The sequence below is a fragment of the Plecotus auritus genome (genome assembly GCF_963455305.1).
Source record: "Plecotus auritus genome assembly, chromosome: 1".
Taxonomy (NCBI): Eukaryota; Metazoa; Chordata; class Mammalia; order Chiroptera; family Vespertilionidae; genus Plecotus; species Plecotus auritus.
Window position 1 is genome coordinate 6,674,363 of NC_137770.1, and position 21,090 is coordinate 6,695,452.

General features: G+C 45.7%; 1 protein-coding gene across 2 annotated transcripts in view; it reads right to left on the reverse strand.

Moving 5' to 3' along the window:
- Positions 1–5,240: 5,240 nt before the first annotated feature.
- Positions 5,241–21,090, reverse strand: part of ATG2B (autophagy related 2B) — a 71,378-nt gene continuing 55,528 nt past the window's right edge. For both annotated transcript variants that reach the window (XM_080660858.1, XM_080660859.1), the window contains exons 35-42: positions 15,727–15,805; positions 15,217–15,424; positions 10,859–10,928; positions 10,451–10,533; positions 9,483–9,604; positions 9,088–9,242; positions 7,554–7,703; positions 5,241–6,497 (exon numbers count right to left, since the gene is read on the reverse strand). In XM_080660858.1, coding sequence (XP_080516984.1) covers positions 6,267–6,497; positions 7,554–7,703; positions 9,088–9,242; positions 9,483–9,604; positions 10,451–10,533; positions 10,859–10,928; positions 15,217–15,424; positions 15,727–15,805 — 1,098 coding nt within the window. In that variant the 3' untranslated portion in view covers positions 5,241–6,266. The remainder of the gene's footprint in view (positions 6,498–7,553; positions 7,704–9,087; positions 9,243–9,482; positions 9,605–10,450; positions 10,534–10,858; positions 10,929–15,216; positions 15,425–15,726; positions 15,806–21,090) is intronic.

Genomic DNA, 21,090 nt, shown 5'->3' on the forward strand with positions numbered 1-21,090 from the left:
CAAGAGCTTCAGGGGACAGAAAAGTATCCGAAGGGATGGACAGGGCTCAGCGACTATGATGAGGAAGACGCTTCAGGGGTTTAGTTGACAGGGAGCTCCGGGAGCTCTGGCTGCCAAAATCACTGCTGGCTCTAGGGCTACATTAATAGGAGCATAGCCTCTAAAATGAGGGAGGTGATATCCCGCTCAGCCTCGCACTGGACAGGGTACATGAGGAATATTGTGTCCAGCTCTTGGCTGATTCGGAAGAAAGGAGAAGGAACTCAGCATCATACCCGCTGTGACACACTTGGGGCCCGAGAGGGCTTACATGGTGAAAATAAGACTTGTGGGGAGAGAACAAATGTATTTTGTGTGGCTCCAGTAGGACCAAAGAAGGGAAAAATCCTGAGAACCACAACCCGGCTTAATTTGAGAGGAGCTTTCTCATACGCAGAGCCATCCCACGGAGAATCCCAGGGGCGTTGTCCCAGGATGCAACTGGGGGAAGGTGGCTTCCCTGTCCCTGGAGGTGTCCCAGCAAAGCTGCGGGGGCTGCATCCAGGATTCTAGACGCCTCTTCAGCATCTTATCTCCCCTCGAACGCACTGCAAGCAGCGGGGGAGATAAGAAGAGATGAGTTCTCAGGAAGAGCTGTGTTGTGTAACCATGGGTGACAGAGTCTGCCAGGGAGGGGTTCAAGAAGGAAGGGGGAGCAGAGGAGGTGGCCCGCGCTGGGCCTTGGCCTGACCCAGGTTCTCAGCCGGTGAAATCAAAGGCTGGGAGGATAATGCCAGGGCTCAGAGGTGAACGGTCCCGATGGGCCGCGGGGGGTCAGGCCGACTCAGGTGGGAGAACAGTGTCCTCAGAGCCCTGGTCCTCATCCCTCACTCCAAGGCACTCGAATTGCAAACAGCAAATGCAAAAGCCTGATGGTGAGATGCCAACCCGATTCCTGGGAGTTTTCACAAAACCCTCAGTCACGTCTTAGCGAGCCCGGAATGGCGGGTTCTCGGCGCCGTGGACATCCGGGCCCAGGCAGTTCTTTGCTGTGGGGTTGGTCCTGGGCAGGGGTCCTCAAACTTTGTAAACAGGGGGCCAGTTCACTGTCCCTCAGACCGTTGGAGGGCAGGACTATAGTTTAAAAAAAAATAACTATGGCCAAAACCGGTTTGGCTCAGTGGATAGAGCGTCAGCCTGCGGACTGAAAGGTCCCAGGTTCGATTCCGGTCAAGGGCATGTAACTTGGTTGCGGGCACATCCCCAGTGGGAGGTGTGCAGGAGGCAGCTGATCGATGTTTCTCTCTCATCGATGTTTCTGATTATCTATCCCTCTTCCTTCCTCTCTGTAAAAAATCAATAAAATATATTTTAAAAAAATTTTTCTAAAAAAAAAAACAACTATGAACAAATTCCTATGTGCACTGCGGGCCCGGGACGCGTCGGCTGCTAAGCAGGACAGGCAGCGGCACCCGGCGGGCCGGATCAATGTCCTCGGCGGGCTGCATGTGGCCCGCGGGCCGTAGTTTGAGGACCCCTGGTCCTGGGCATTGCAGGACGTTCAGCGGCCCCGGTGTCCACCACTGGACGCCAGGAGCAGCCGCTCTCCTCCGGGGATGGCGACCCACGTGCCCCCTGACGTTACCTAACGTCCCCGGGAGCAAGGTCGGCCCACCCCCGGCTGAGGACACACTGTGGCTGGTCTGGCCTCCAGGAAGGCCGGGGGTCTGGGCGACTCCTCGGAGGTGGGGGCCTTTGGCCCTGGAAGGGTTGAACTTAACGGTTCGGGGAAGCCCTGGGGCTGGGGAAGCAGGGTACTGCGATGGCAGCGGGAGGCGGCACAAACCGCAGTTGGATGATTGGTTAGCCAAACAGACACCCACTCACAGCCGCCGCTGTGCCCGCAGGCACCCTGTGCTGACACCAGGACAGCGCTCCCCCCCGAGGCTGGATGGTGACACCGTCTGAGCTGCTGGCCACTATGGACTTTGGCCCCGTTCCATTTGTGTAACAGTGATACCTCCGCCAACGCCCGTGGCTTCTCCCTGGTCATCGCCCCCCCTCCTCCTGTAGCCCACCTTGTGATGGGGGGTGTGGGGGGGAATAAGGTGGGAAAAGGCTGAGCCAAGGAAAGGAAAAATGAGATTCACGCATCACGAACAAATAATGAAAGCGTAGTATGCAAATTGTCCCCTCAACCGGGAGTTCGACCAGGGGGCAGGGCCAACTGGGGGGAGGGAGGGGTACGCGGCCGGCAGCCCGCAGCACTAGGGACCCTACCAGTGCACAAGCACTGGGCCTCTGAGGAACAAATAACATTGTAAGTAAAAAAAGAAGCAACAGGACCCAACCGGGCGGCAACGGAGCTGAGCAAGGAGCTGCAGGGTGGATCCCATCTTCATTTAAAATATTGATGTTTTGCCCGGCCAGCGTGGCTCAGTGGTTGACCGTCGACCTGTGAACCAGGAGGTCAATGGTTCGATTCCCGGTCGGGGCACATGCCCGGGTTGCAGGCTTGATCCCCAGTGTGGGGTATGCAGGAGGCAGCCGATCCATGATTCTCCCTCATCATTGATGTTTCTCTCTCTCTCTCCCTCTCCCTTCCTCTCTGAAATCAATAAAGGTATATTTTAAATATTGTTTTGTTCAGCTTGGGTGTTTTCACATCAACGTTACTTTTTTAAAAACATTGCACTGTTATTGTTTCTCTTGATGATTGACGCGCCCGTGTCCACCCTCCTTTGATGGGGCCCAGGCCAGGGCCTCACTGGCCTCACCTGGCCCAGCCCTGGGTGGCAGGGTTAGGGCTGGGGCTGCCCGCCTGCCAGCGGAGAGCTGCGTCAGGCAGAGCAGCCTAAAGGGGTTCTGTGTCAGACTCACGTTTAATTACCCCCACGGGGAAAACAACAAAAGATCTTTATCTGGATAGAAAGCACACTTCTAGCATCTCATGTCCCAGCTATGCCCTTACCAGCGTGCTGTGAGAACCCACCGGGCGCAACTTTCACTGGCGTGTTACCACCCAGACCAGTCATTACAGGAAGACGTTAATCGTGAAGTAAAATGGCATTTTTATTTTGAACCTAAGCAGAGCCCTCGACTAAGAGGAAGCCGCCACAGGCCAGTCTTGTGAAAAGGCTGGGACAGTTAGGATTGGTCCAAAGGCTTCCCACGGTGCGTGGGGTCAGACTTCGCGCAGGCTCGGTGTGCAGCCTGGGCTCTGTCAGGCGGGGGGCGGACGCCAGACCAAGGTTCTGCTCGGAGAGAGAGCGGCACCCCCTGCTGACACTGAAGAGGGATTGCTCATCCCCAGAAGAGATCCTGCACCAGTTTCCCAAACAAGCCTTGACACGGGGGACCACAGATCTGTCCCAAAGGGTGGGAGAACGCGGGACGAGGCAACGATGGCTTGTCGTTGGGTATGTCGGTACAACTTCTACGAGAAGAGAAATGGCAAGAGCCACCACATTTTAAATGGGTGTCACGTACCATTGTTCGGTGTCTCCCCTGGGAGCGACCTATCCAACAAGCAATCACTGAAAATCAGAGGTGCCGCCAACGTCGGCAGCTGCTCAAGGTCAGGTTTGCCGAGTAGTTAGCTGGGTCCCTATGATCACACCTACGACGTGTGTTTGCCACAAGGCCACATCGTGGGGACACGATAGTAACGCAGGATAACTAACGCAGTAAGTGATTCACATCCCAAAGGGGGTCGGAGTGGCACATGTTAACATCGCTCACCTACACAGCCCGGCAGCTGGGAGTAGGTAGATACACCTGCCATCAGCAGGCCTGGGGCCGTAGGAACACCATTTTCCAATAGCAGGATCTGACACAGGCCGGCCTCTCGCCCCCCAAAAACACTGGGAAGCGTTCTTAGTGGACAATGGTGTTTAAAGCAAACTCCAAAGAGTAAATATTTTCATTTTCTTCCAAGAGTATTCTTCATTTCACAGTATTTCACACAATCACACTAACAAGCTACATGTCCATGAAAACACCCGCACAGCGTCAGTATTCACAGCCATAACGGCCTTGATTCGGGAGATTGGGAAGCAGAGCAACGATGGGCTTTGTCGTGAGAAACCCCTTCGTTCACGGAGGGACACGGAGGTTGAAATGTCCTGGCCAAGGTCCCCGCTTGGTAAGTCACAGGCCTGGCAACCCCAGGATCCTGCCCAACTCCCTTCTACTCTGTCCCTGCAACATAAAAGTCTGATGGGACCCTTTTAGGAAAGAAAAAAATTAAGGGTACTAACAACACGGAAGTGCTCAAACAGACTCATAAGCATCTGCCGTGCAGAGCATCTTGTGAAACCCGGGACACGGGCTCTTCCTGCAACAGGCGGCTCTGTGCCCAGATCCCGCCACCAGCGGCACAGGGGCAGGGCGGGGCCAGCCGGGGTCACACCGTGAAGGGGCCCATGGGCTTATAAACCTGGCCTGTCCGACGGGCCACCTGCAGCTCATAGCGCGGAGATTATTCCTCCTGAACATCTCTCACTGCACTTGAAGGATCAGTGTTGCTACGGGAGACACATTTAAAAGCGAAAGATTTGTACTTTCCGGCTTGAGCAAGCGGTTTTCCAGTCTGATTAATCACCATGGATAACATACGTAGTGTGACCTGCGGTAAGGGAAAACGGAGCACAGTGGGGCGACGAGCAGGGCGGTTGCCGTGTACCCCAGCAGCAGGTGGACCTCCCGCTGAAGGCAGCCCCGCTGGCTGTGCTTGCTCAGGACCGGGGGGCTGAGGGGGGTGGTATGGACTGCACAGAGTGGGGAGGAGCAGCAGACGGCTCCGTGATATCCGAGCAGGTGGGCCGAGCGTGCCCTTTACGTTTCCCCGGCAGTGACAAGGAAACAAAATCAAAACCAATGCTATTTAGACAGTTTCTATACATTTTAAACGTCCCAATTTGTGGTTTGTATTGCTTTCTTGTTTATGAAACGTAGAGAATAAAGCTGATTCCATGTCATTTCCCAAACCCCAACTGAAATGTGGTTCTGAAACCTCAATTCCCCTCGAGGACAGGGCCCTTCAGGAAACGAGTTCTCCTCAAGTCCGCGCGGGGGAGGGGAAGCCGCCTCTTCCTGTGGTAGTGGAGGCGGAGACGGTGCTCTCCCAGGTCCTCCACTCCCATAGCAACCAAAGGTGGTGCTGAGAGGGGCTGCAAGAGCTTAAGGGGCAAGTCCAGGACTGCACCGTGAACACCAGTGCGCTCGAAGGGAACCAAAACATTCATGGGAGCGTGCCATTTCACCTTTAAATAAAAATACTTTATTCATTCCTGACAGGTTATCAAAATGTACACTGTTCACCAGGTAAAAACGGTACTTCCAAGTCACTGAGCAGGGCAGACTTCGAGGACGTTTGGTTAATATGAAAAGCGTAAAAGCCACTTCCAACCTCCCTTCCCACACATTCCCCACAAGCTTGCACTGTGCCTGCTAAACTGAACACATGAACACTTATGTGGGCCCCAGCTCGTCACAGGATGCACATTTTCATTTACACTTCAAATAAATGGAGATTATACTAGAATTACCTTCTTTTGCCAAAAACTTTCAGACTGACTTTTTGTATTTTGTATGACTTTGTAAATTACATAAAGACAGCACATGACTCGTATTAATCTAAACACACACATACACACACACGGGATAAAGTGCAACGTAACAGGACACGTCTGGACATCCCCGTGCTCGGCTCCCACGGGTGACTGAGTACGTGGGAACAATATGTTCTCAGGGCGTGAACACGCAATCCACAGGCTGGGTGACTTATGCCTCATAAGCACATGGACAACCCTGTTCGCTTGCTTGGCCTGTGGCTGGCTGGCTGGCTCCCTCCCTTTCTCTCTCTCTCCCTCCCCGGGAGGGTTTGGAAGCTGGGATTCTTTCTAAACCTCAGCGCGCCCTAAGCTGAGCTCTCGCGGTGCGCCAGTACTCTGAGCCCTCTACTGCGAGAGTTTTCAAGGACAGCGCGCCTGGACCCGGGAGCAGCAGAGTCGGGGTAACAAGAGCAAGCATTCCACTCACTTGGCAGCAACTGCTTAGAGGCCTCTGACCCCAGCCACCAAACACGTCTCCAGGCAAGTACCAAACCAGCCCTGAAGTGACAGAAGTTCGCTGCATGTTTTTGTGATATTAAATTATTTAACTAGAAATGCTTTTGTTCCTGAGATGAGCACAATAGAATGAAATGAGTTCCCTCTCCAATGGCCCCGGGGACACTCTGCTCCTTAGTCCCGCCCTCATGTCGTGGAAGAGCCGTGTCTGCAGCGTCAGTCTTCCCCGCGGCGCCACTTCTGGGACTCGTCTTGCCGAACATCTGGTCTAATTTGGTTTCTCATGCCTCCTAGCACGTTCGACGTTGCCTCCGTGGCAACGATCAGCGGCTTCACCACGGCCGGAGGGATCTGGCGCAGGACTTCGCCCACCGCCCCGGTGACCCCCCGGCTCTCGTGCTCTCGAGCTGCGGTCTCATAAATGGTGTGAGCCGTGTCCGTGATGCCCTGAGAGGGGAGATGGCGGAGAAGGGAGTAAATTACTAAACCATCCTATCATACACACTTCAATACAATTACTCAACGTTATGTTTGTAAGTAGACAAAAAACTACGCTTTTGAGATAACCCAGGATAACATGTCTACCGATACCGGCCCAATGCCACTGTCTGCAGGGACAGGTCTGACTGGCATTATCCCTTTTTATTCTCCCGACGGCCTTTCTTTTTTAGGGTGTTGCCTTGATTTGCCCACTAAACATTTCTCGGGGGCCCTGCTCAGTGGTCTTCCACTGTTTGGGACCACAGAGGCTACTCCGCCGCTGAGAGGCTGCCCTAGGCACCTCTGCACACCAGGATTTGTGGGGTAAATACTTTTAAAGAAATCCTGGTAGGAGAATCCTAAGTAAAATGGCCTCAAACTCTGTGTCATATTAAAAAGCATGTCAAACATGACCAACACAGGGAATGGCCCTGACAGCCACAGAACCAGGGCTCACTGTGCAGTGGCAATCAGTGGAACACTATACACAGTTCAAGTTACATGTACATACATCAATGTGGATAGATCCTGAAAGGAATGTTACAGGACGATGCACATACCATTCATGTTAACTTGTAAAATACAAACAATAGCTTGTCTTGCTTATGAGCACTTATTTGTAGAGCAGAACTAGGAAGACATGCACAGAAAAGGCTGTACCACCTTCAGGACAGTGACGGCAGGGAAATGGGATCGGGGAGCAAGCCACCTGAAAACCTGTACTTCTCAAACAAATCTGAGGCAAATGCAGCAAAGTATAACCATGCATTGGACCCAGTGGGTGAGTGCCTGGTGTCTATTTCACTCGCGTCTGCGGGGAAAGAGAGTCCATCTCTCCACTGAATCACTGCTCTTCCGGAGTCCACCAGTCCCACACACCCTGTCCTTACCCGACGCACACATGTGCACCCAAGCCCACTCCCAGGGCCTCTTTGGGGTAAACAACCACCACTGAACGTGCTGTGGGTGACAGCCAGGAAGCACGGGAGTAGTGCTGGCTTGTCCCACCCGAGGACCACCTACCTCCTTCACGACACTGTAGGCCTTGGCCACACCTTCCCTCAGGTCGACTGGCTGGTGGGCTAAGCGATGGTGAGGAAACCTTCTGCTCTTCTTGGGCTCAATAGAAAGGGGACCAGGGGACACCATGTCGTAAGCAGTCTCTGCCGCTGCCTGGCCATTTCACACAAAGTAAGAAATGAATCAGAAGAGAGTCTGGGGTTTGCCCCAAGGTACACTTCCCACAGGGACTGAGGAGCAGCAGAGGGACTCACGTGCCCGCACAGTGTGAATTCCTTACAAGAACGGGTTACTTTTATAATGAGAACATTAAGATGTACGTTCAAAACTAGCCCCATCTGATCGAGCTGATTTTCTCAGTCCCTCCTCAGTCCTCTGAGGACATTCTCCACGTCACCAGGTTAGTTGACAATGCACAGAGTTGTGGGAGCTTAACACTTCATACAACAAACCTAATACAACTACTGTTTGATCTGCAATGCTTTCTTTACATTTAGCTATGATCTCTTCATATAAATGTGGTGAAATAACCCTTAGGTAATTTAATGGTTATAATTTACCTGAAATAGGCAAACAAATTTGACACTGGATTCCACTACTTTATTCTATTAACTAGAGGCCCGGTGCACGAAATTTGGGGTGGGTCCCTTGGTTTGGCCTGCGCCCTCTTGCAGTCCGGGAGCCCTCAGGGGATGTCCCGGGGGAGCGGGCCTAAGCCATCAGCTGGACATCCTTAGCACTGCTGTGGAGGTGAGAGAGGCTCCCACCACTTCAGCTGCGCTCGCCAGCTGTGAGCCCGGCTTCTGGCTGAGCGGCGCTCCCCCTGTGGGAGCGCACTAACCACCAGGGGGCAGCTCCTGCATTGAGCGTCTGCCCCCTGGTGGTCAGTGCATGTCATAACGACCTGTCGTTCCACCGTCAGGCCATAACCAGCTCTCCAACATCCCCCTGGGGGTCCCAGATTGCTAAAGGGCACACGCCAGGCCGAGGGACTCCACTGGTGCATGATCAAGGCCAGGGAGGGACATGGGAGGTTGGCCAGCCGGATAGGGACCACGGGAGAGCTCCAGGGTGTGTCCAGCCCATCTCGCTCAGTCCCGATCAGCTGGACCCCAGCAGCAAGCTAACCTACCAAAGTGTCTGCCCCCTGGTGGTCCGTGCACGTCATAGCGACTGTTTGACCAGTTAACTGTCTGCCCCCTGGTGGTCAGTGCACATCATAGTGACTGGTCGACCGGTCAACTGTCTGCCCCCTGGTGGTCAGTGCACGTTATAGCGAGCAGTTGAGCGGCCTTAGCATATCATTAGCATATTATGCTTTGATTGGTTGAACGGCTAACCGGACGACCACTTAACATATTAGCCTTTTATTATATAGGATTACTTGACAGTGGATAACCAATAAAAAAAGCATGATACTATGAGTAAAATAGCTTTTCTCAACATTTTCACAGTATCATTAAAAAACAAAATGGCAGACCGGTTCTGCAACAGCTCGTCCTCTCTGCATAGGTTCAGGCAGCCTACGGAAAGGTACCTGTATGGTTTGAACCATCCTGTTGGTGAGTTCCAGGGCAGCCATGGCTGTCGAGGTGCCAAAGGAGGCAGCGCCCCTCTGAAACCCTCTGACGATGCGGCCATCCTTCCGGTACTGCTCTATTGGCAACCAGACCAAGTCCTTCAGGCCTTGCACTAGAACAAGCCAACACAGAGAGGTCAACAGCGGTGTCAGAGCTCAGGTCTCGGCTCCATTCCAACCTGGGGTTTTTAACCCCTGAAATGGGAAGCACAGTTCGTGTGTATGACTGCAAATGTAGGTTTTCTAGAAAGATGGTCCTCACACAGACTCTAAAGGCATCCATAACCCAAAAGGGGTGAAGAACCACTGATGAGGTAAAATAACTTACCTTCTGATTAAAAAAGAAAACTCACCTAATTGCACTAGTGAGTGCATAGGCCCAACACCTCCCAGGATTCCTGGTAGCTGGTTCTTCTTAATGTCAGTAAGCCATTCAGTGATTGCATAGGAGAATAATTTGTCAACACCTAGCAAACTAAGCAAATGACTGTTAGTATACAGGAAGGAGAAAGATGTATAGCTTTAGATATGTTTGGGGAGTTTTTTACTTAAGACAAAAGAAAACTGACTACAGCTTAAGGATAAAATATAGATGTTCATTCTGAATATATACATACATATAAACATAAATAAATGCACATACATATATATATATATATATATATATATATATATATATATATATATACACATTCCAGTTGTGATGTTAACAATTTCTGTAAGGCTTAGGTAATATGTATAAGTATGTTTTAACACTGCGCTTATTCCTTGAACATCTAAAGCTCTCGCATAGGATTAACTCAATGTCTACAAATTGCCACACAGTTCTTAGCTCAGCCTTGGGCAAACTACGGCCCGCAGGCCGGATCCGGCTGTTCTATCCGGTTCTCTTGCTCTCCCCTCCGCTCCTTTACTTTGAATTTATATTAGTTCACACAAACACTCCATCCATGCTTTTGTTCCGGCCCTCCGGTCCAGTTTAAGAACCCATTGTGGCCCTCGAGTCAAAAAGTTTGCCCACCCCTGTCTTAGCTACTTAGTGAACTTCCCGTTTTCACTAAATAAGCTGATTTACAACTTTGGGAAATTATTACAAATATCATAACAATAGCTGTTTTTGAAAAATACTACTCTGTTCCAATTACTTCTACTTTCTCTGAAAAAAACCTAGCCCTAGTCAGTAAGGATCCTCTGAAACTAAGCTGTCTGCAAACAGTGCTGTCCATGACTAAGGTGCGCGTGCTTGCTCAAAAACCCCGCTTACATTTGCTTTACTAACTTCAGTGACCTCAGCGTAAGGCCTCCCTAATGCATGGCTCACCCGTGCCGATAGAAGAGCCTCTTCAGCTTCAGTTCAGAGCAGTTCAACTGAGCCAGACCAATCAAGATCCCAGCTAGTGTACCCTTAAAAAAAATAAATAAAGGCCACATTAGTCTGTAAATTGAGAGACTCGTCATTTAAAATAGTTACTGTCTGGGAAAGTCAAAGCAATATTCACTAAGGAAGCTAAAACAACACATATTTTATAATAGGTAGGACCCAATTTATATCAAATTTTACTCATGGGGTCTTAAGCAAATGGTATTCAATTTACTTTAAAAACAATTACACTTTAAAATCTTGCACTTTCATATATAAAACTATGACAAAAAAATTTTTTAATTGAGTCCATTAGAAAAACAAATTAGATAATTTTGTGGAGAGTATATTTATATAAAATTTCCAAACCTGATCCATTGATACGTGTTTGCCATGATAATCAAGCCGAATAGGAACTTCTGATGTGAATCTGAATTCTCTGAAGATAAAGAAAGGAAGGGATATTTATATTCAAATTACTAATAGTTGAAATTAGCTATAAATTAATTTGTTCAACTGGAGAATAAAAACAAAACCACAAAATGAATAAAAGAGAATGGCTTTTAGCATTATATTCTCTTAAGATACTATAACTAACCCAAATGTTAATAATCCTATAAATTTTATTTACTATATTTAAAATTTCTCTCTAAAAACTTTTCCTAGTTTACTTAATAATGTTCATCTTAAAAACTTTATTCGGGCAGATATTTCTCAGTTATACAGGATGCAATTACAGGCAAGTCACTTTACCTCTTTGAGTCTAAATGTCTTCGTGAATAAATTTTTAAAATGCCACCTACACTGGTGAATTTTCGTGAGCATTCCTGAGATTAATGCTGTAAGCAGGATATCGGAACAAACACTGGGAATTCTTTGAGGATGGAATTACACACTGATGGCACACATCACACACAGGAGCTTCCAAAGGCTGAACTGCAAACGGAAACTGGAAACACGTGCATTCCACAGAATCAATGCTGGTGATCATAGCCTAAGCCATCCCACAGAGACCACTTAACCTCAGTGAAATGAAAACGCTGTATTCACATCATCACCGCAAGAAGGTCATCTCCTGTCTTCCGAAGACTATCTCCATTTGGCTCTCTGAGCAACAGCCCCTCAACACCTGCCTCTTCCTTCCTTATGTTTTTTTCTCCATGGCACAAAGTAGCATCCTTTGGTTATTTTTAAGTTCATTTAAAAAGGGGTTTTTCTCTACTTTGTTCACTGTGCCTAGAATAAAATGTGGCATACATATAGCAAATGTTCAACAAGTATTTGTTGAATAAGTAAATGTTGAGCAAATGTTGGGGAGAACTTATGAGACCATCACTTGGAAAATGCACTGAGTTCGGGATTAAGACGTGTATTCCAGTCCTGCCTCAGCCACTAACTGTGTGGTTTGAGCAAGTCAACTCACCTCCCTGGATACTAGCTTCCTCTTTTCCACAGTGAGTAACTGGACTCTACCACTGATTCCCATCCCAGGGCCCTGAACCCTCTAGGAACTTTTGAGAGTAGAAATAGAAATCTATAAGCTATTTGACACAGTCTAATGGAAAAACAAACATTTACTGGGTAAGTAAGGCTACTAACTATACTGCGGGAAGCCACAGCTTTCCAATACTATCATGTGAGTGCACCAAGGAACAAGGAAGGCCGATGGACCTTAAGCGTTACCAGGGCTGACGCTAAGCACCGAATGTTCGTGCCGAGATAGTGGTGACTCGAAGCAATTTCCTGACCTGATAGCCTCCAAGTAAATGTTTACTGGACTTTACTAATCTTTACTGACCTTACAGACAGTCTGTCTGCTGTCTGCTGTGCTTTACTGAGGGCAAGATGTGTATCTAAAACTGAATAAAAAGCGGATAAGCCCAGGTTTCAGTGTGTCTTTTCAAGAAAGAGGCTCTAAATTCATATTACTTGTATAGTATTTTCATTTGTCCATCGGCCCCTTCTTCAGATCCTGAACCCCGCCACGAAGGTCACAGCATCTGGTGCCATGAACAGGGCCTAGAGGAGAAGATTCGCCTGGGCGAAAAACGAAGTGAAAAAGGAAAAGTGGAAATTCACCAGAAAGGTGGGAAGTTCACCGCGCACAAAGCTTGTGCCAGCTTCAGAGTTGAGACCATAAGTGGATGGGGATGTTTTTAATCAGCCAGGTTATAATGGGGAAGAATTCGAGTAAAAGGCAAAAACATCATTGTAAATTTTTAGCTTGCATGCTCAAGGATAAAGGAATTAAGGTGTCAAAAGGTACTCTCTTAAATCAGGCTCAAGGAAATGAATGTCCTTGTCATCTTTAAATATGTGGGCTCTTGTTCAAACTGCATTATGCCCACTTTGTATTGAGAATCAAAAGTCTGTAACACCTAAGGCCCTGGATCCTCCACCTCTAGTGTGGGAAGGCTCATCAACTAGAGAAAATGAGGCTAACAGTCCTTTTACAAAAAGACTCTTTAATGTTTTGTCTGAAAATTACCATATGATGTCTTGGGACTGGCAGATTTTAGCTAAAACAACTTTAGATGCCAGTCAATGCTATGGAGAGCAGAATACGATAAGATCTGAGAACAGGCTGAGATCTAGACCACATTCTGGCTATAAGTCCCAGGCAATGTAAAACATCTGAAAGATCCATGAAAAGAACTCTGATTTATTAAGTCTTGTCTATGTGTTATGCGTGCTTGTAAATATTGCATATGTGAGTGTCTGTTAATTGTTGTTTTATCTGTCTTTGTTGTTTAGTTTGTTTATTGTTAGTCTATTAAGCATGCCTTTAATTTATTTTAATAGAAAAGAAACAGTAGATGGCCAGGCCATTACTAAATTTCCCCAGAGCAAACAGAATGTGGGGGTGGGGAGAAAGAATATGAGCGGTACACGTGGACAATAACACAGGTCCTAGGAAAATTCCCTAGACAAAGGGAGGTAACTAAAAAAGGCCCCAGCCCATTAATTACTAGGTCTCTTGGTGATCCTGTAAAATGGACGCCTGATCTCAGGAGTGTTCTTAAGTCTCATTTTCATCATGTTTTTGTTTCCCAGTCCCTCATTTGAAATTTGAATAAACCAAGCCATTTCTCACAGTTTGGAGATTTCTATGGGACTTCTACACCCATGAAGAGAAAAAGGCTAGCTTAAGAGAAGGCGTGCCACGCCTGCTTTTGGGTGGCCTCTTGGCCTAAGCCCCATCTCTTCACAGATGCTATAGAATAGGCCCCAGACTGTTTTTCTTTGGGAGATGGTGACAATGACACAAGGAAAATACACAGGCTGGGTTTGGGCAACAAAATTAGTGTTTCCATAATAATGGGTAGTTCTTGAATAATAATACACCGCATTCCAAGGTTGCCTCCCAGGTCCTGGGGGCACTTCTGTTTTTATTAAAAAATAATAATAATAAAATAATAGCTTAACATTAAAGCCACTGAAAGCCAGTAAGTTATCTCTGTTACAGAATTTGCCAAGAAAAATGCCTTGGGTAATAATTGGCTTTAAAATCTCTAAGTTGTTAAGGCAAAATATATATAACTAAAATGAAGAGTATATGCTAAAAAATCTTTTTCAGTGGTAATTACGTATTTGTGCATCAGCCCCTCCTTCAGATCCTGAACCCCACCGCGAAGGTCACAGCACTATACAAGCTAAAAAGTGTCAAATTTCTTTGCTTTCAGTCCAGAATTTTAACAATTCAATTTCTTTTATGTCTGTTATCCAGTATTCACAAAAACAGATAGTTTACATGTGATTCACATAAAATGAGAATTCAATTTATTACTTAGAACACACAAATTTTAGTAGAAAAGGTTTTTTAAAAGATCAATGTGGGAAAGTAACAAGTGAGGTCATTCTTTTGTGGTGGAAAGGTTTGGAATCAACAGAGATCTATTCCTGGATCTTCCCAATTCTCATATTCCGTTTTTTTAAATCTTTCAGCAGTATACATAATATTTAAAACATAAAGTCTAATCTCAGAACTCAGAGGGAAAGACTGAGTTTGGGGGCCGCTGATGCCATGGGAGAGGAGCACAGAGAACCAGGGAAGGAAGCTCACTGTGCCTCACAACACAGGTGAGTTGGATCTTCACCCTTTCTCCTTCCACCAGAGCCAGGCTCCTCCCTACCATCAAGGGTCAGGAAGGAAGATGGGGAAATGAGTGGGTCTGGAAAGGAGGGACACACTCCATGTGTACAGCAGGGCAGTAGTCCGAGCAGACAGCAGCAGCACAGGGACCTGGGCTTCCTGGTAGTGCCAACTCAGCCAGGGAGGGCAGGGACAGGAAAGACACAACAGTGATGGGGGAGGGCAGACAGAGAAAACTAGACAGAAAATTCCCATGAGGAAAAGGGGAGGCGTGTTAGAGTCGAGGTGAGTAAAGGAAAAGAGGAAAAGGACAGCACTGTGTTTGAGAAGGAAGAAGCCATTTGGTGATGGGAAAGGACAGGAGGAGGAAACGAGGAAGAAGCTGGGAGGAAAAGGAAACTCCTGCTACAGAACCAACAGAGAGGTGACTCCTCAGCCAGGGTCACCACATGTAAAATGGGAGATGGAGGTTGGTGGGACAGAGATAAATGAATACACAATAAATAAATACACAGTTGATGATCTGGCAGTGAGGAGAGAAGCTGATGCAACCTCGTGACTACCCTACACAAGCGTGTTAAGAACAATTTTCACAACTCTAAGAGAACTTTGTTATCAAAATGAAACGACTTACCTAAAAAACACAGGCTGGTCACTAAACGACTCTTCTTCAGCCGAGAAGTCCTTCTCTTCCTCCCCGTTGGCCACTTCCGCTGAGTTGGCACTGTCATTTGGGGAAGGTTGCTTTGGCCCAGAGAAAGAAAGCATGAGACTTGGCTCCTTGGAGGTACTTGGGCGCCTTGGCACACTGCAGGTGACGTCAGCGCCGGGAGACTTCTTCACTGAAAGTGTAACGCACACATTGGGAACATTGGGTATGCTTCCGTAGAGCAACCGTACATCCATCTAGCTTTAACCTGTTTTGCTACATTTCATTTAATGAACACAATTAACTGCTACAGAGAAAAATGACTTTCACCTTTTAAACTACTTTTACATAAATTACATTTGCATAATTTAATAAAAAATAAACAAACTCATTTACATAAATGAAAATGAAGACTATATAAGTACATTCCCAAAAAGGCCTCAAAACAGTCAATCCAAGTACTTGTTATAGACTTTTCAACTACACGTTTAGTACCTTCTGGATCTGGAGCCATTAGAAGCTCTACTTCTGTAGAAAGACTTGTGAAGAAATCCTTCAGGAAGAACAAGGCATCCTAAAATTGAGAGATGTAGTTATAAGTAAAAGGAGTGGAAAAGCTACATCTATTTCTAAATCTTTGAAACAAAGTATCTTAAAATCCCATATTTTAACTAATTATTCATGTACAGTTCTAATTACTGAGTCCTTACGTATGTCAGACATGGTTCCTACTCTCATTCTCTCTCTCACTCTCACACATTCACACACACTTCCTTGTTAGTTCTCACAACTCTATTAGAAAATTGTTGTAGATGTGAAAATTAAGACACAGAAGTTAAAATGACATAGTGACTTCTAAATCAAAGTACATTTTCTTCTTCTTAGAAATACAGCATCCTAACTCTCATTCCGCCTCAGTTCTCACTCTACATTGGTGGTGGTAATATTACTATCAATAATACCAGCAGCAGCATGTCCTGGATACTTAGGCGTACCTTAAAAATTCTCATTGTCTTATTTCTGCTTTTACCACTTTGTTATATTGGTTAATACATTTTCTTCATTGGGCATGATATCCAAAATTAAAATGAAATAAAATCACCCATTCAGTTTGGTCTCTTCTGAAATTATAAAATTACAAACTAAAATGAATGAGTCTAACTTGATGCTGTCTAGGCAAGCCATATTTGCCCATTATCAGCAGCTTCGTTTTGCCTACCTCATTCAAACTGACAAATCCATTTTGAAGAATATGAAAATTAAATATCTGAGCCTGTTTTCCTTTATCCTTCCCTTCCATTTAAAAAATTCAAAATTAATATAAAGTTTTAATATGGCACCAAAATGCAGTATGAAGGTAAATTACAGGGTTACAATATTTGGTAGCACACAAAAAATTTGACTGGCAACTCCAAAGAATTTGACTGACTATAGATCACACTTGTAAGAAGTCTAAATAACAGAAGTTAGGAAGGTATTTTTCCAGGGAACATGGCAGATGGGACTGAAGAACAAGCAGCGGGTTCAACAGCACTGGAGACAGAAACACTCTGGTTCTGCAGTAGGGTAGTGGGTTCAGGCACTGTTCATTAGATTATGCATTACACTTACATATTGTATATGTTATTTACATTACATATATTTATTATAGGTTACTATATATGTGTATGTCTCTACATCTCAAGTATTAAACAGTTAATAGTATATGAAATGTTATTCCTTGGCCACTAGGTGGGGCTTTTTAATGCTGTTTTTTTAAATATGACTGCCTTCAAAAAGCAGAGAAAATTAATAAATGTGCTCTTTAAAAAAAATGAAGACTGCCCTGACTGGTTTGGCTCAGTGGACAGAGCGTCAGCCTGCAGACTGAAGGGTCCCAGGTTCGATTCCAGTCAAGGGCATGTACCTTGGTTGCAGGCACATCCCCAGTAGGGGGTGTGCAGGAGGCAGCTGACTGATGTTTCTAACTCTTTATCCCTCTCGCTTCCTCTCTGTAAAAAATCAATAAAATTAAAAAAATTAAAATTAAAAAAATAAAAATAAAAAATGAAGACTAAGAGACAGTGATTTACCCATTTTTACTACAAATGTACAAAACACCAGACAAAGGGATACTAATCAAGTCTTTTAAAATGTCCTCAGAATTTTTTTTTTAGTTATTTATGCTAAACTCTCTAAAATTCGTAAGTCAAACAACCCAATTTTAAAACTAGCAACATAGTCCCAGGCCAGGTGGCTCAGTTGATTGGAGTGTTATCTCGTGCACCAAAAGGGTTATGGGTTCGACTCCCAGTCAAGGCACATACCTAGGTTGCGGGTTCGATCTCCGGTTGGGGCATGTACAGGAGGCAACCGATTGTTGTTTCTCTCTCACATCGATATTTCTCTCTCTTGCTTTCTCTCTTCCTTTCTTTCTAAAGATCAATAAAGACATTCTTGGATGAGAATTAAAATTTTTAAAAAACTAGCAACACAGAGATTTACAGTGGTTGCACCATGTAAATCAACAAGTAAATGAAGAAACAAACTGTGGAATACCCATACAATGAAATACTAATCAGCAATAAAAATGAATAGACTGCTATATATATGGTAGCACATAGCCTACATGAATGTCACGGACATAATGTTGGAGAGGAAGCCAGATACAATTCCGCTGACACGAAGCTGCAGAATGGTAGCTAATGTGTGGTGCTGCAAATGAAGTCAGTGGTTGCTTTGGAATGGTGGAGACTGACTACAAAGGGACATGAGCAGACTTTGTAGGGCACAGAAAGTGTTTTATATTTCAATTGGTGTCGTAGTTACTCAAGTGTATATTTATCAAGCTCTGTGCATTTATTATATGCAAATTATACTTCAATACAATCAATTTTCTAAACTTAAAAATTTGTTCATTTTGCTAAACTTGAACTACAAAATGTTTATTTCTAGCATTAAGGTCGTTATGATAGAAAATATTAATAGAGCAATATGACAAAGTGTTAAAGAATTAACTTTTCAGGTCGTACTCGGGCAATTAAGCAATGACGCTGAAAAACCACAAATGTGCGAACTGGTCCTGCCACATATTCAGCATCGCCGGCCTCAGCTGGGCATTTACTTATCCTTCCCCAACGGCCTTACCTCTCCTCTCAGAACCTGGACTAGGCCCTCCCTCGTGCTTTCACAAAGATCTTAATGTGGCTCACTCCACTGCACTCCTTAAGGCCCACGCAAGTGTCCCCTCCCCCAGACAGCCTTTCCTGATCACCTCTCACTCTTCCAACCCCCCCCAAACCCCCCACCTGGCCTTGGAGCCCTCTGCTGTTGGGGCACCTCATGCTAAGCCGACCTTTATCACCTGTAGTCCCCACAGGTGCTAAGTCATAGTTTATGTTGGTCTCGCCACACCACACAGAGACCTTTGGGAATAAGATGTTTATTCATCTTTGTACCCCTGGCATCCTAGTACAGAACCTGGGATGAGGCTGGCATTCAGCAAATGACTTGGAATTAATTAGCAGATTTCCAGGTGGTACAATACTAAAATGAATACTAGACTAAGAGAGTCAGGAAATCAGGCCCTTCCATATTTTGGACCTCAAACTGCCTACTTCTATAACCTTTATTATCTATTTACCCCCCTAGATGGAGATCACCCCATCTGCCTAATTTCCTGCCTACCCCATGGGATCACTGAGCTTTGAAGGCAATTGCAATGAACTCCATCAGCAATGCAGCTTTTTATTTTTATTTTTTAATATATTTTTATTGATTTCAGAGAAGAAGGGAGAGGGAGGGAGAGATAGAAACATCAATGTTGAGAGAGAATCATTGATCAGTTGCCTCCAGACGCCCTCTAGTGGGGATCAAGCCCGCAACCTGGGCATGTGCCCTTGACCAGAATCGAACTTGGGACCCATCAGTCCGCAGGCCAACACTCTATCCACTGAGCCAAACCGGCTAGGGCAGCAAAGCAGCTTTTTAAAAACAGGAGAAAACAACGTGTTGCTTTCATACTTACTATCAGTGAGTCAGTGATGATAAATAAAAGAGAGATATGCTTGGTAAGAAAAATATTACTCAAAGTATTATCATTCATCAACTGATTGGTTTTCAAAAGGGAAAATGAAGAACACAAATATTCAGTTTTCTATTCAGACCACCTTTTGCGATCTCAGAATAAGGCGTATCGATCTTAGAAGCTGCAGACCGGGAAGGGTTACATCAATAACATACCCCGAGGCTTTCATATTGGTAGCAGGGCTTTGTTTCCCGGGCTTCAGAGCTTGGGAAATATTCCCCACTCCTCCTCAGCTTAGTTATAGCATGTACTTCCCTGACTGTCTTCTCTAAGGTTACTATTTTCCCACTTTAAAGTCATAATGCATTACAGTTCTAAAAAGGAATTAAGCTCAATATTAGAGAGAAAAGTCTATTAAAGAAAATTGAGCTTGCTAAGTCTGGTGAAGTCATGCCATAAAGATGCACCTTGCTCAAATCCATGCTCACGTGTGATTTCCACAGATGAAATTTCCCATAAATACTTCATCATATTCCTACTAGTCAATGTATAGATAAGTTAAATTAAAATATGGATACCAAGAAGTATTAAAGCATAAATCTAAAGTTCTCCTTGGTAAGTCTGACCCAGCTCAGAAGCTATAAATATTAATGAAAACTTGTGCTAAACATGTTTCACATTTTCTCTAAGATATGTCTGTATTTGGTTTATAATATAAATATTATTTAAGCTTATTCCTAAATACGTTACTTAAAAAATCAACATTACTCAGTCAATATTAAGTAAACAAATAATGCTACCATCCCACACATACTCCTACTTCAAACCTGAGCTCACCCCAATATAAGGTATAAAAGGAGGGTTCGGCTAAGTGGACAGAGCATCGAACTGTGAAGAGTCCTGGGTTCGATTCTGGTCAAAGGCACATGACCAGGTTGTGGGTTCAATTCCCAGTATGGGATATGCAGGAGGCAGCAGATCAATGGTTCTCCCTCATCATTGATGTTTCTATCTATCTCTCCCTCTCCCTTCCTCTCTGAAATAAGCACACACACACACACACACACACACACACACATTAAAAAAATAAAAATAAAATAAAAGGAGGGTTTGTTATTTCAGAGGCAGATTCTTTTTAAAACCCCATTTATTTTCTTCAGTTGTTATATGATCTTTAACATTCTGTGCTAGGCACCAAGCGAAGCATTTTACATACACTAGTCTCATTTAATCCTCTTTGTTTAAAAAATGATGCTACATGTATTACTATTTCTTCAACTTTATTAATGAGGAAACTGAGGCTTGGAAAAGTTAAGTAACTTAGCCAACGCCACACAACAGGTAAAAGAGAGCTCAGATTTAAACCCAGGTCTGACTCCAACCCTATGCTCTTCACCACTACACTGTACCACTATAAAGCATCACATTGTCGTACTAGAGGCCCAGTGCATGAAATTCGTGCACAGGGAGGGTCTCTAGCAGCTGCCCGCTGCTGGCTGTGGCCTCCCTTCATTCCACGCCACCCCCTGGTGGTCAGCACATGTCATAGCGAACGAGCGAACTCCCAGTCCATCAAACTCCCGAAGGGACACTTTGCATATTAGGCTTTTATATATATATAGACTAGTGGCCTGGTGCACGAAATTCGGGCATGGAGGGGTGGTTCCCTCAGCCCAGCCTGCACCCTCTCCAATGGGGAACCCCTTGGGGGATGTCCGACTGCCAGTTTAGGCCTGATCCCTGTGGGACATCCCTCTCACAATGTGGGACCGCTGGCTCCTAATTGCTCACCCTCCCTGCCTGCCTGATCACCCCTAACTGCCTCTGCCTGCCTGCCTGCCTGATTGCTCCTA